Source organism: Capra hircus, chromosome 11 (genome assembly GCF_001704415.2).
Source record: "Capra hircus breed San Clemente chromosome 11, ASM170441v1, whole genome shotgun sequence".
Taxonomy (NCBI): domain Eukaryota; kingdom Metazoa; phylum Chordata; class Mammalia; order Artiodactyla; family Bovidae; genus Capra; species Capra hircus.
In genome coordinates, this window is record NC_030818.1 from 72,272,356 (window position 1) to 72,286,791 (window position 14,436).

At 57.2% G+C, this 14,436-nt stretch overlaps 1 protein-coding gene across 1 annotated transcript; it reads right to left on the reverse strand.

Moving 5' to 3' along the window:
* EMILIN1 (elastin microfibril interfacer 1) lies at positions 58-8,069 on the reverse strand. The gene is made up of 8 exons (XM_018055520.1): positions 7,390-8,069; positions 6,322-6,447; positions 5,653-5,879; positions 2,411-4,330; positions 1,912-2,028; positions 1,516-1,533; positions 1,239-1,376; positions 58-818 (listed from the first exon to the last, which is right to left on the reverse strand). The coding sequence occupies exons 1-8, from the start codon at positions 7,557-7,559 to the stop codon at positions 481-483; spliced, it is 3,054 nt and encodes a 1,017-aa protein (XP_017911009.1). The 5' UTR covers positions 7,560-8,069; the 3' UTR covers positions 58-480.

Consider the following 14,436-nt stretch of genomic DNA (forward strand, 5'->3'; position numbering starts at 1 on the left):
CCCCTTCCCCTGTGTACTCCTGTCGACCCATGAACACATAGTAGAGCAGACGGCTTGTTTAGTTTTAGTTTTTGTTTTTTTAGAAAAACCAAGTGTCTTTATTCCTGAATAGTTTAGTATGGCAGTGGGGGCCGGAGCCCCCTCGAGAGAGCCCTGGAGCCGAGGGACTCGGCCTGGAGGCCAGTTGGGAGAGCAGAGGGTGCCAGGATGGGCCCCCCCGCAGTCCGGGTCCTGCAGGGACGGCGATCAGGCCAACGGTCTGGACGAGGGGACCCCAGAGTTCCCGACTCGGTGCACTCCAACCATGGGGAGGACGCCACTCGGCTCGGGGCGCTTCTGCTGCGGCTCCCTGGGGGTCGGCGCCGCGTCCCAGGCGCGACCCCGGGGAGCCCGGGCCCTGGCTGGCTGTTTGGCTGCATAGACACTTCGGGCCGGTGGGACCCGGTCCCCCCCAACCCCCGCTCTTCCCCACCCCGCCGTCTACGCCTGTTCGAGCTCCAGGTCTTCGTAGAGCAGGGCTCCGCTGAAAATGGTGAGCGGTTCCTCCGAGTGCGCCAGCTGCCCCATGACCAGGTCGATGCAGACCGTGTCCCCGACCTGCAGCGGCAGGATGAGGCTGAACACACCTAGGGCGCCCGGGCTGGGCTGGCTCTCGGCCACCGGCTTATTCTCCAGGCCCTCAGGCTCGTAGCCACCGGAGTCTATGCGAGCCACGCCCAGGTTGGAGCGGGACAGCACCGCCTCCACCTTCTCGTGCCGGTGCCCCGTGAGCACCGCGCTCAGCAAGTAGCGCCCTGCCAGTGGCGCCGTGAACACGCCTGGGGACAAGAGTGACAGTGAGGAGGGGAACAGGTGGCAGGGGCCGGGAAGGCGTCCGGGAGCCCTTCCAGAACTGTACTACGGAGGGACCCTCTGGGTCTTTTCTACCTCTGCTACCAGGACCTGAGCTCCACAGACGGCAGGGGAGTGGGTGTTTTTGTTCATTTCCGCATCCCCAGCACTTGAGGAGTGCATGGGCAATAGCAGGCCCCCAGAAAGAGCTGTGGAAGGATAGGCTCTTCCCCTCCCCACCCACCCCTCAATCCAAGTTGTGATGAGAAGGGATAAATGAAGGAGAGAACAGGGTTTCCCTAAACCAGAGAAAGGATCCAGCTTGTCTGAAAGGGAATGAATGGGGACATATCACCGCACAGCCTCCCCGATCCCCCCAGTGCCCAGCTGCCTGCTTCCAGGCTCACCAGTCTCTGGATCGTAGTAGCCCCCATCGTTGAGCAGGACTCTGTCGAAGGGCACCGTGCCTGGTTCAGACCGGGGCAAGCTCAGGGCAGCTGAAAAGGCTACCCGGGGCACGGAGGCTGCTGGTGCCCCCTCGGGTCCTGGGGTGGGGGGAGGGTGTCAGAGTGGATGCTCAGTGCAGCCCCCTTATTCTCCACCCCTCAGGGCTGCCTGAGGCCCTCCATCCTCCAAATCCTGGTTCGGGTCCCCTCCCGCCAGCACTGAATGAGGGGAACTTACCCTGTTCACCTTGGGGACCTGTGGGGAGAGAAAAGGGAGCAGTGAGAACTAGGGCAGCTCTCGCTGAGTCACTCAGCAAACACCTGCTTCCCCACTGTGCCAGGTGCTATGCAGTCCCCCAAAGCAGAAATGGGGAAGACAGATGGGATCTATTTTGTTCAACCTTGTAGGCTCAGCCACAGTCTTCAACACAGCAGGGAGGCCACCCATAGTCAACTGGCCAGCACACTGACTATCCTATCTCCTAGTTACTTTCCTAGTCAATGTCAGCCATGTAGGAGCCCCAGTTCCTCACCCTTTTCCCCCTTCTCTGTCAAGTTCAGAGTAGACTGTCAAGCCCAGGGCTTCCCAGGGGGGTGGCAGCCCTGGCTGCAGCAAGTTTCTCAGCCCGCTCACCTGGTGGCCCCATAGGCCCCTTTTGTCCATCCTTGCCTGGAGGTCCTGGAGGCCCAGCAGGGCCAGGGGGTCCCTGCATCCCAGGAGGCCCTGGTGGCCCAGCCTCACCTGCAGGCCCTACGGTGACAAAACTGGGTTGAAGGAGAGCCATAAAAACGAGTTTCCAAAAGACAAGGAAGGTGGTAGATCCAGGGACAGGGTGATGGGGCCCCTTGCTGCCCATGCTGGGTACCTAGGCAGCAGAGCAGCACCCCACATCCACCCACAGGCCTGTTTGAGCCATCAAGGAGGGTGGGGAGCTGGGACCTTGGGTCATCTCTTGTGGACAAGCCAAGCCCTGGGACAGCGATGGTTATGCAATTCATGCAGAGCAAGGTAAAGAGCAAGTAAACAAGGTTAAGGCTTGGCTGTTGTAGGGTCAGGGGAGGGGAAAGAGAAGACTTGAAAAAGGTCCTACCCCCCCGCCCCGGCGCCCCCGTGCCTCCTCTTGCCCGCTCACCGGTGAGGTCCTTCAGGCTGAACTGGTGAAGCTGGTCCTCCAGCAGCAGCAGGGAGCTATTAAGGGCACCCAGCCGCTTGCCCAGCCCGGCCTGCCCCTCTAGCAGCTTCTCCAGCAAGGCTGCCTGTGTCTGGCTGGTGCTGTTGGTTTCCCGTAGCCCAGCCCAGAGCCCAGCCACATGTCTGGAAAGGCCTTCACGCAGGCCCTGCAGTCCCCCGGCCACCGTGTCCAGCCGCTCACAGACTCCCTCCAGGCGGCCCAATCGCCCCTCTAGGCTGGGGCACTGGCCGGCCTGTGCCTGTCCCTCCTCCAGGCCTCGGAAGCGCTCCTCACTCTCTGTGGCGTGCTCTGTGGCCTCCTGTTGCAGTCTATTGATCTCAGAGATGATGCGGTCCTTGGTGGCTCCCAGGTCAGCCAGATCAGCACCCTGGCCCTCCACGGTGGTCTGCAGCTCATGCAGCGAGTCATTGAGGGAGCTGAAGGTGAGAATGACCTCAGAGAGCTCTCCTTGCAGGGCCTGGAGGGCTGAGCCTGAGCTGCCCCCGAACACACTGAAGCCATCCAGCGGCCCACGGCTCGGTCCCCCGACCCCAGGGCCGGCCCCAGGGCCCCGGGGAGGTAACAGCGGGCAGGAGCAGCGCTCCACGCCATCCCGCAGGCGGCCGAGTTCCTCTTGTACACCTCCACAGGCGCCACAATCCTCCTCCCCACGGGCCTGCAGCAGCCCCTCCAGTTGGCCCAGCCGTGCAGCTGTGAGATTCAGCTGCAGTGCCAACTCTGCAGCCGTCTCGCCAAGGGCATCGACGCGACCATGGAGCAGGCCCACCGCCCCTTGCAGTTGCTCTAGCGCGGCCTGCTGGGCCTCCCCAGCCGCTCCCAGCTTGTGCAGGTCTGAGCCCACCAGCCTCAGCTGCCCCTCATTGTCCAGCACCCTGCGCTCCAGGGCACTGAGGATCTCCCTGCCCTGGGAGTCCTGCTCCCCAGGGGCCCCAGAGCAGAGCTGCCCACATGCCTGCACTGCCCCTGCCACCTGCTCTTCCAGCTGACTCAGCCGCCCCCCTAGCTCTCCGCTCACATTGGTCAGCCGCCCCTCCAGCTTCTCTAGTTTGCCCCGGGCAGCAGGTAGCCAGTGGCCCAGCCCCCCAGGACGCCCCGGCCAGCCCTCCTCCTGTTCCTCCGAGGGGCCCAAGGTAGAGTTGAATCGGTCCTCCAGGCGGGAGAGGCGGGATGCTAAGTTGGTGTAGCCTGGCGGGTGGCCCCCCTGCCCAGATGCTCCTCCCAGGTGGGTGCCTCGCCGCCCGCTCAGCACTGTCACCGAGCCAGCCACAACGTCCAGCCTCCTCTCCAGCTCGGCCAGTCGCCGGCCCAGCTCTGGAGGGCAGCATTCCTGAGGGGCCCAGCGGCCCAGGGCCTGCCCTGAGAGGTGACGCTGCCGCTCCTCCACGGAGGCCAGTAGCTTCTCCAGCGCTCGAAGCCGCTCCCTGTCTTGCTGCTGCTGTCGTCGAAAGTCATCCAGCCCTGCCAGGCACACAGAGCACGACTCCTGCAGCCGCTGCTCCAGCTCCCGCAGCAGCTCCTCACTGTGGCCAGGAGGGGCCGGGGTGGGGTCCGGAGCCCTGCTGCTGCCGCCGCCACTGTGATGGTTGTTCAGATGGCCCAGCTCCTGGTCATGGGTGGAGACGCGGTTGTCCAGGAGCTGCAGCTGCTGCTGGATCTCACTGAGGGTTTCGTGCACACCCGGGCGGGCTGCTGCATCTGCCGGCTGTTGCCTCCCATTAAAGGCCGTCTCCACGGCCCTCTGGACGTCTTCGGTCAGGCGCCCACTCAGTCCCTGCAGGACACCCCGAAGGCCCTGAAGCTCCTTTGTCAGGCTCTGCACCTGCTCTTCCAGCTGCTGGACCTTCTCGGACTCCCCAGGACCTGGCAGAGAAGGGGAGGGATAAGGCTGAGGGGCTGGTCCCTACCTCCTAGGGACCTTCTCTCCCCAGCTCCAGCGAAAGGGCAGAGTCCCAGCTGATTTGGCCATTCCTTAGCTGGGTGACCTGGGCAAGAAAAGATGGAAGGAAAGAGAAAGCAAAACAAAACCCCAAAAAAGAAAAGATGGAAAGAAACTCCATTCACTGAATACCTCTAAGTCAAATATGCACCATGGCTCCTTCCCCTTTACAACTGCATTGCACAAATACCATTGTGTGTTTTAGTCGCTCAGTCATGTCTAACTCTTTGCGACCCCATGGACTGTAGCTCGCCAGACTACTCTGCATGGGATTCTCCAGGCAAGAATACTGGAGTGGGTTGCCATTTCCTCCTCTTCATTCCTTCCTTCCCAAACCAGGAATCAAACCCAGGTTTCCCTCCTTGCAGGCAGATTCTTTACCATCTGAGCCACCAGGGAAGCCCATTAGCTTTTCCCATTTGATAGACTGGGAGATAGAGGACCAGAGAGGTTAATTAACTAGGCCATGGATTACAAGTTTAATATGGTTCTATCATCCAGAATGCCTCCTAACTTTATAGAAACTGTTTCTGCAGCTGAAAAAAAGGAACTGACAATACATCGCTTCCGCAGGGTGAGTGAAATGTGAATGTGGGAGGCCCCTCTCCACACCACCACAGGGACAAACACAACTCTGAGGCAAGCTGCAGGGGATCTGGCTGGGTGTTGGAAGAGTCAGCCAGCAGTTCCTGTTTCCATAATTACAGCACGTTTATCTCCCTGGCAGGCAACACAACACATCTGCAGTGCTGGGCAACGGGGACTGCTGCATTCTGGGACCTGCAGTCTCTAGAGGCCACTGGGGCACCTGGGACCTGTAGTCAGCTGCAGTGCATGCTAGGACTTGTAGTCCCAAGTGTCTATCCCCTTGGACCAAGCTTGTCCAAGGAATTCCCCGTTCCTCCCGCAGCTGTTCCCAACTAGGAAGTATCTCGGCCACACGTGGGCGTGTGCGAGCACATTCTCTTTCTCTGCCTTCCTTTTCTCTGGGTCTCACTCAATCTCTCTTCTCTCACACACTCACACACACATACACACAACCCCCACACAGACATTCTCTCGGTCTCTTGCTCTCAAGTGTGGAAAGGGACCTCAGGGATCTCATTAACTATCTTATGTTCTGTGCACTCCTCCACCCCTCGGCCCCCAGCCCTGACCTGGAGCAGGGGTCTCCCCATAGCAGCCTGGCTCCATGCTTTTCCCCAGCATTGTCCCCATTCCTCTCCCCAGCAACTCCCATACTCACCTTCCCCTCCCAGTCCACTCAGATGGCTGCCCGCACTGGAGCCGGAGAGGTTGGGGCGGGCGGGCTGGGGCTGGGGCCGGGGCCGCGGGGTGGTGGGTGCGGAGCCCAGCGCCGGGGCAGGGCCCTCTGCACAGTCATCGCCCCCGTACCCCTGGCAGCACCTCCATTCCATATCTGTCACCGTTTTGTAGGCCACGCGGTAGCGAGGGCGGAGGAAGCTGCGGTACCTGGGAGAGGCAGAGGGAGGCCCCTTACTCCTCCTGCACCATCAGTGATGCTGGCCCCTGTCCTCAGAGATGGGCCGCTGTTCGTGGGCTAGGTCTGTCCCTCAGGCTGGGTCCCCCTGACTGGCCAGCATGTGGCCTTGCTCAGTTGACAGTTGTCAGCCAGTTGGCCGAAGGCCAAATCCCTGTTCTTCCTCCCCTTGTTCTGTGCTGGAGCTTTGAACTCCTCTCCTTGAATGTGGCCAGGCCCAGAAGACACATTCCCAAGGCTGGCAGGGTGGTCTAAGTGAGTGTGCCCTCAGTATCCCACCAGCCAAAGAGTTGCCTTAGCATCTCCTCAAATGGCTCTCAGCGAAGCCCCTGGTCCTGCCCCTGGCTACCTGCTTTGTACAAATCCCCCAGGTTGGCAGCCCTGGCCCCGCCCCCACCAAGTACCCATCCTCACATGATGCTGCGGGAACACTGGGGCTGGCCCCAGCCACAGGGCTGGTAGTCAGGCTTGACGAAGGTCTCCACTCCATCCTCAAGGACACAGCTCACTGTCCGGGTCACCACATAGGCACACCAGTTCCTGCAGGCACAATCCCACCTGGGTCTCAGGGCCAGAGACACACACTCCGTGGGGAGGCCTAGGGGCTACCAGAGGGGCTGAGGGAGGGTCACAAGATGAAGGGCCTCTGGGGACCAGGGGGAGCTAGGGCTTTGGCAGGGACAGCTCCTCACCCCACCCCACCCCCCACGCCTTCCCGTGTAGTAGGAGGCAATAAAGACTTTTCAAGATGGGAACAGGAGGCCCAGAAAGCAAAACCACAACTACGGGATGTTGATCCTCATGGCTAGGCTGCCTGGGGAGCGTCTGAATTCACGCATTCATTCATGTCCCTTTCTGTCTCAACCCCCAGCTTGGTGTGGCCTGTGTGAGCTGGCTGGCCAGGTTCCCTGGTGATCCCCTGGCTTCTCCTCACCCTTCAGGGGAGTGGTCAGAGCAGGCAGGGGTCCAGCTCAGGGTTAAGGAGAGAATAAGCCATTGATGAGCCCTGCCCGCCCTGGGGCTTTCAGTTCTACACTCTTGGCCCCCCGCTCCCCCACCCCCGACTGGCCTCCACTCCGTGTCTGCTGGAGAAAGGAAAGGAGCAGAGAAGTGGTGTGGGAAGCGTGGGTTTCTGCATGGGGCTGAGGGGGCCCTAGCATGGGATGAAAGGTCTGCCGAGACTCCCAGGCTGGTGTGGGCTGGCAGTGACAGGAAGGCCTGGCCCGTGGCTCTCAGGATAGCTTCCCTGGGCACCTAACGTGGAAGTGATTCCTCCTGAGGTTAGATGGGGTAGGGGGGTGCCTATCTACTCCAGGGGGCCCTGAAGGAAGGCGGGCATGTGAAGAGCCACCTGGTGGCTGGGTTTCCTCTTACCCCTTCCTTTGCCCTAGTGGACAGCTCAGAAGAACGTACCCGGGGCAGGGGCCAGGACACCCACCCTCCCACCTACCTCCAGCCTTGGGCTGAGACCCAGACTCCTACCTGTGGCGGCTGGCAGGTCGGGGGGCACTCTGGGCCTGGGTGCCCCCAGAGCTGAGCGCCCCGCCACTCCCAGTGTAGAGGCTGTAGCCGCGAGGCGGGTAGCTGGCTGCCCCCACGGCGGTGGTCAGCAGGCAGCAGAGGTAGCAGCTCCAGAGGGTTCCGGGGGCCATGGTGGGGGCGCTCTGCGGTGGCCCTCAGAGGCACATCCTGGCCTGACCACTGGCGCCTCTGCCTGGAGCGAGGGTGGGGGGGATGCCGCTGCTCTGAGGGACAGCAGGTCCTGTCCCCAGCTTCCTGCCGGCAGCCCCCAGCCACACACCTCCTCCTTGGCTGCCTGGCCTGACCCCTCTCCCCCTCCTCTTTCCTCCTTAGGCTCCTGTCTGTCCCTCCTTTGATTCCTTCCGCTCTCCTCTTCTCCACTTCTGAGGGGAGTTTGTTCTCTGTGCCCCCCCTACACACAGCCCAGCCTCCTGCGCCTGGTCCCTGGCCCTCTCAGATGCTGCCTCCTGGGCCTCCACCCCCTCGCTCCATCTGGCCCTCCTCTGGTCTCCGCTGTCGGTTTTCCCCAGTGACCAGATCCTGGGGGTGACAGGGCTTTGCCCCTGTGGCTGCTCAGAGGCGCAAGAGTGGCTGTGGGGCGGGCCCTGGCCTCCCGCCTCTCTCTCCCTCACTCCCCTCCCTTCCCCCCCTGTCTGGCTGGCGGTCCAGCCTCCCCCTTCCTCCCCCCACCTCTCCAACCATCGTGCGCCACATCTGCTTCTTGTTAACTCCGGGAAAGAGAGAGAGGAAAAAAAAAGGAAAAACAGAGAAATGTGGAGTTGCCGCCGGGCTTGGGGCCAGCCTCTCAGACAGGCCACATGGAGCGGAGCCGGGGCCAGAGCTGGGGAGGAGGCCCAGGGCTGGTCACTTAGACAGGGAACGGGAGCTGGAACCACAGCTCTCCTGGGGCCAGGGCAGGACCCCCCCCTCCTCCTGGGAGAGGAGCCCTAGGAGAGGTGGAGAGGAGAGCCGTTAAAGGGAGAATGAACTTGCAGGGGCTCAGCAGAACCGCCACTCACCATCTAGTCCAGCTGCCTCCTTTTATAGATGTGACAACTGAGGCCCAGAGTGGGAAAGTAACTTGTCCAAGGTAACACCGCAAATCAAGAGCATAGCTCAGATTAGAATCTAAATAGTACCCAGGTCAGTAGCTTGGGAGGAAAGAGGAGGAGAGGAGCAAAAGCTACTGGACCAGGGAGCAAAATGAGGACTCCACTGAGGCTGGCAGGAAATTCAGAGAAGCCAGAGGAAGGAAGGAGTCCGGCAATGGAGAGCAACTTCTGTCAAGCATGGAGAGGACATGGGCAGGAGGAGAAAGACTTCATTCTCCAAAGGCCAAGTGATCATGGGCGTCAGGCTTGTCTTGGTGAAAGCCATGAGTGGGGGAGGGGAGGCAGGGAGATGAGTTGGGCCCTATCTGTTTAGCCTAAAGGAAGTCACTCCCTACCCCAGAGCCAAGTCTGATAGCCTCTGAGGCAGGCAAGGAAGTTGACTCAACCACCAGCCTGTCTGGTAGGCTCCTCGTGAGATGTCCGAATCTGTCAGCTGGCCCCCCTCACCATCTGGCCCTCAGCATTGGGTTCTGTCCAGGTCTCCCTGCGTGGTGGGCCACTCGGGAGACAGAGGCAGAAGTACTAAACTGAAATCAGGCGAGAGTGCGGGGTGTGGGCGCTGACGAGGTGCCCAGGGAGCAAAGGCCCACGAACGACTCAGTAAGGAGCAGCTGGTCCTGTTGGTGGACAGGACACAAGAGAGAATGAACACAGGCCAGACGGACAGAAGGCCAGGGGGCCAGACAGATGGATGCTGAGCTCCGGTTAAGAGGAGGAGAAAGACAGCTGACTGCTGCAGGGAGTCAGAGAAGAGCTGTTGGAAGAAAGAGAACCTGATCCGTGTTGGAGGGAAAAGTGAACCAGAGACAAGGGGAGGGGAGAGACTGCAGGTTGGCAAAAGCGGTCTGTCTCAGTTTCCTCATCTGTAACATGGGAATCATAGTACTCTCCTCCTCCTTCGTTTTGTGATGATTCAGTTAATCCATGTAAAGCATTTGGAATAGTGCCTGACATGTGGTAAATGCTACATAAGTGTTAGCTCTTCTCTGTGTCAGAAAGTCAATTGTGGAAAAAATCAGAGAGAGCCTCAGAAGACTGGTTAAGAGCTTGGGTTATAAGTTTTTAGTATGGGGGTGAATACGGACACAGAAAGAAGATATTCTCGGCAAGAGCAATGGACTGGGTGTGAGAGCACAAGAAAGCAGGTTCCGGCTTCTCCTCTACATAGTGTTATCACTTTGAAAGAATTCCCTGACTCCACTGTGGGTCTGTTGTCTGTCTGTCATCTCAGGTCCCTTCCAAATTCTACGTTGCAAAGTGATGCCAACCTGGGAGAGCAGGCTGTGGCTGCTTGCTGAGTGCCTGGGGGATGAGGGACCAGATGAAGGAAGAAGATTCCAAGGTTTGAGCCAGGATGGGAAAGTTGAGAAGAGGAGCTGGTTTGAAGGGAAGAAAGATGATCTTAGTTTGGGCATTCCAAGTTTAAGAGGAGAGTAACCAGTGATCTTCCCAGTGGTCATGTATGGTTGTGAGAGCTGGACTGTAATGAAGGCAGAACACCAAAGAATTGATGCCTTTGAACTGTGGTGCTGAGCACCACACTGAACTGTGGTGCTGTGGTTAGGCAGCCCACTCCAGTACTCTTGCCTGGAAAATCCCATGGATGGAGGAGCCTGATGGGCTGCAGTCCAAGGGGTCGCTAAGAGTTGGACACAACTGAGCGACTTCGCTTTCAGTTTTTATTTTCATGCACTGGAGAAGGAAATGGCAACCCACTCCAGTGTTCTTGCCTGTAGAATCCCAGGGATGGGGGAGCCTGGTGGGCTGCCGTCTATGGGGTTGCACAGAGTCGGACACGACTGAAGTGACTTAGCAGCAGCAGCAACTGTGGTGCTGAAGACTCCTGAAAGTACCTTGGATAGCAAGGAGATCAAACCAGTCAATCTTAAGGGAGATCAACCTTGAATAGTCAATGGAAGGACTGATGCTGAAGCTGAAGCTCCAGTATTTTGGTCATCTGATGTGAACAGACAACTCATTGGAAAAGTCCCTGATGCTGGGAAAGATCGAGGGCAGGAGGAGAAGGGGGCTTCAGAGGATGAGATGGCTGGCCAGCATCACCGATGCAATGAACATGAACTTAAGCAAACTCTGGGGGTGAGGGACAGGGAGGCCTGGCATGCTGCAGTCCATTGGATCGCAAAGAGTCAGACATGACTGGGCAACTGAACAACAACACATCTTGATGGAAATAAACATCCAAAGGAGATGGTTAGCAAAGTGGGTCTTGATTCTGAGAATCATTTGCAGGGCAATAGTTGGAAACTATGAGAATGGGTAGGGCTTCCCAGGTGGTGCTGGTGGTAAAGAACCCATCTGCCAATGCAAGAGACATAAGAGACACGGTTCGATCCCAGGGTGGGGAAGATCCCCTAGAGGAGGGCATGGCAACCCTCCAATATTCTTGCCTGGAGAATCTCATGGACAGAGGAGCCTGGTGTGCTACGGTCCAAAAGGTTGCAAAGAGTTGGACATGACTGAAGAGACTTAGCACATACATGAGAATGGGTGCCACCATGTCAATGTGACTCTGAATGATGCGCCCCTGGGGTCCTATGGCCCAGAATATGATCCTGAGGACTGGCAGAAATGTTGCCAAAAAGACGTGATGGTGAAAGCAAACACAGGAACCATTAGAAATGGAAATCTGTGGATGTTCCTTAGAGGTGAGGGGCTCAAACCTAGGGAGACTTGAAGGAAATGATCTTGGAAGGTCCTGATTTCAAAGTCGCTTTCCCTGGAAGGCTGCGGCTTTGTCCCCAGTCTCTGCATAAGTTCTAGGCCCTGACTCTGGCCCCGGTAGGAAGCCAACTTGCTTCCCCTCCAGCAGCCTTGGCAACCTGAAGTCAGCCTAGCCATCTCGTCACCACCCAGTTGTCACCCATTCGACTGACCCCTCAAGTTAAAAAATCTGTTGTATCTTAAGTGTGTCAAGTTAAAAATGCTGGCTATGAGATATAATGGCAGTAGGTTGCATTTTGTTTAGTCCTGTAATTAGGAGCCAAAATCTAGGGACTGACATGAATGTTTATGAGATCTCAAAGAAATCAGTGGCTCCGGGTTCACTGCCGGCTGTGGGGGGAGACAATTCCTGGGTTCACTGGGGAGCCCTGAGGTGTTGGACAAGCAGGCTGCACTGGAGACTAAGTTTTCAGGGAAGGCAGTGGCGGCAGCAGTGGTATTGATAGGCAGCCATAAATTTCCAGAGACTGGCAAGAGAATTCTTGAGACCAAAAAAGGCTAAGCGTCCCTGGGGCAGTAGGACAAGGTCTATTTTATAACCACTCCAAGATAGGAAACTGCCAAAGGTCTAGTGCCAATAGGAAATCTTGGCTACAGCAGGGGACTAACTCATTCAGTCAACCATCACTGACAGCAGTGAGCTCCTACATCGAGGCCAGGACAAACAGGGGCATGGGCAGTAAGGAGCGTTTTATGGCTACCGCCCTCTGTCCGAAGGCTGAATAGTGGGAGGAAAAAAGGGGGAATAATATGAATCAGGCCTTGGGTCATACAAATCCAGAGGGGAATTCCAGCTTGTGGGGACTCTTAGGCAAAGGTCCATTCCAGCACAAATACACACACTTACCTTTTCCTTCCAATCCTTCCCACAGGTGTCATATTTAGGAGCCAACCTCCCTGGACTCAGAACCCGGTCCCCTTTTCCAGGTCTTGTTGCTTTTTTTCACTCCTGAGCCTAATCCTGACTGTGACTTCTTGAAAATGTCACATTAATCACAGAGACTAAGCTCCACATTGCCCCACTCTTTGCTCCCCACCCCAATCCTCTCTCTCCCCTAATGCCCCCCAGGATAAGGCTTCACCTGACTCACTTCCCTCATGCTTTTTCACCCAAGATTTTTTCAGGATTTGTTAGTCCCTAGCTTAGTCCTCAGAGAAGGCAATGACACCCCACTCCAGTACTTTTGCCTGGAAAATTCCATGGACGGAGGAACCCGGTAGGCTGCAGTCCATGGGGTCGCTAGAGTCGGACACGATTGAGCGACTTCACTTTCACCCATTGGAGAAGGAAATGGCAACCCACTCCAGTGTTCTTGCCTGGAGAATCCCAGGGATGGGGAAGCCTGGTGGGCTGCCATCTATGGGGTTGCACAGAGTTGGACACGACTGAAGCAACTTAGCAGCAGCAGTAGCAGCAGCTTAGTCCTAGGCTTCCCAGGTGGTGCTAGCGGTAAAGAACCCGCCTGTCAATGCAGGAGACATAAGAGATGTGGGTTTGATCCCTGGGTCAGGAAGATCTCCTGGAGGAGGGCATGGCAACCCACTCCAGTATTCTTGCCTGGAGAATCCCATGGACAGAGGAGCCTGGTGGGCTACTGTCCATAGCGTCTCAAACAGGGAGAAGGCAATGGCACCCCACTCCAGTACTCTTGCCTGGAGAATCCCATGGATGGAGGAGCCTGGTGGGCTGCAGTCCATGGAGTCTCGAAGAGTCGGACACGACTGAGCGACTTCACTTTCACTTTTCACTTTCATGCATTGGAGAAGGAAATGGCACCCCACTCCAGTACTCTTGCCTGGGAAATCCCATGGATGGAGGAGCCTGGTGGGCTGCAGTCCATGGAGTAGCCAAGAGTCAGACACGACTGAAGCGACTTAGCAGCAAAGTGACTTAGGACGCATGCACAGCTTAGTCCTAGAGACCATTCTTATTTTATTTACGTAGTTTTGGCTGCACTTGATCTTTGTTGCTGCACTCGGGCTTTCTCTAGTTGCGGTGAGCAGGGGCTACTCTGCTGTGGTATGAGGGTTTCTCATTGTGGTGGCTTCTTAAGGTTGTGGAGCACGGGTTCTAGGTGTGCGGGCTTCAGTAGTTGCAGCACATGGGCTCAGTAACTGCGGCACACAGGCTTAGTTGCCCTGCAGCATGTGAAATGTTACCAGACCAGGGACTGAACCCGTGTCCCCTGCACGGGCAGGCAGATTCTTAACCACTGGACCACCAGGGAAGTCCCTGGAGACCAGTTTTAACTTGGTTAAAAAGTTCCTCCAGGCACTAGGCCAAGTGACCCGTTCAAGGCTGATTAAGACTCGCTGAACTAGGCACAGGAAGTTCTGGGAGGTGAAGGACATTTCTGGATGATTCTAAAAAACAAATCCTATTCCGCTTGTCCCTGACCCTACGCCAATCTATTGAGTCCACTATCTGACAGGGAGTATGGAACAGAGGAGCAGGAATCAGGGGACACTGTCTTTAGCCATTTGTAGAAATTTGGTCAAATCAATTACCTTCTGGGCTCCAGTTTCCTGCCTCATAAAATGACCTTGAAGTCCCCCTTCAGCTCCAGAGGGGAGTTTACTTTGCACCCGGGTCAGCTGGTTTTTTAGGAGAGCCTTGAGAAGTTGAAGCACTTCCAAGGTCTTCCCTCGTGTTCTTTACAGTCTAGAAAGTGTACTTTCTAGGATCTAGCTCTGTTTCAACAGTAGATCTAAATGTTTGGCTGCACTTGGATCTGCTTTAAGTTTCCAGGAGATGCAAAGCATAACATGTGTAATCCCTTAAGACCCAGACCCTCATTCTCCCAGAGCAGAGCTGGGAACAGACTGCTCACTGAAGGACACTTGAGGGAGTGAGTACATGGCTGGGGTTTCACTTTGTTATGTGCAGGGAACATGGGCTTGGGATTCTAAATAGGAAACTTCTGGGAAATACTGGGTGGGGGCTGGGTGATGAGGTAGGGGAGGCGGGGGAACTACAGACAGCTAAAGGCAGAGAAGGAGTTTAGGAGTCACTGGGCTGGAGCGTGGAGGACAAACTGCTGATGGTCACAAGTCAGGGAAGCCCACTCCCGGCTAGTGAGTGCACCCTTCGCTCACTGTGCACACAGGGAGCAGTCAGCCCCCTCACCCAGCTATTCCAGCCCCATAGCAGCTC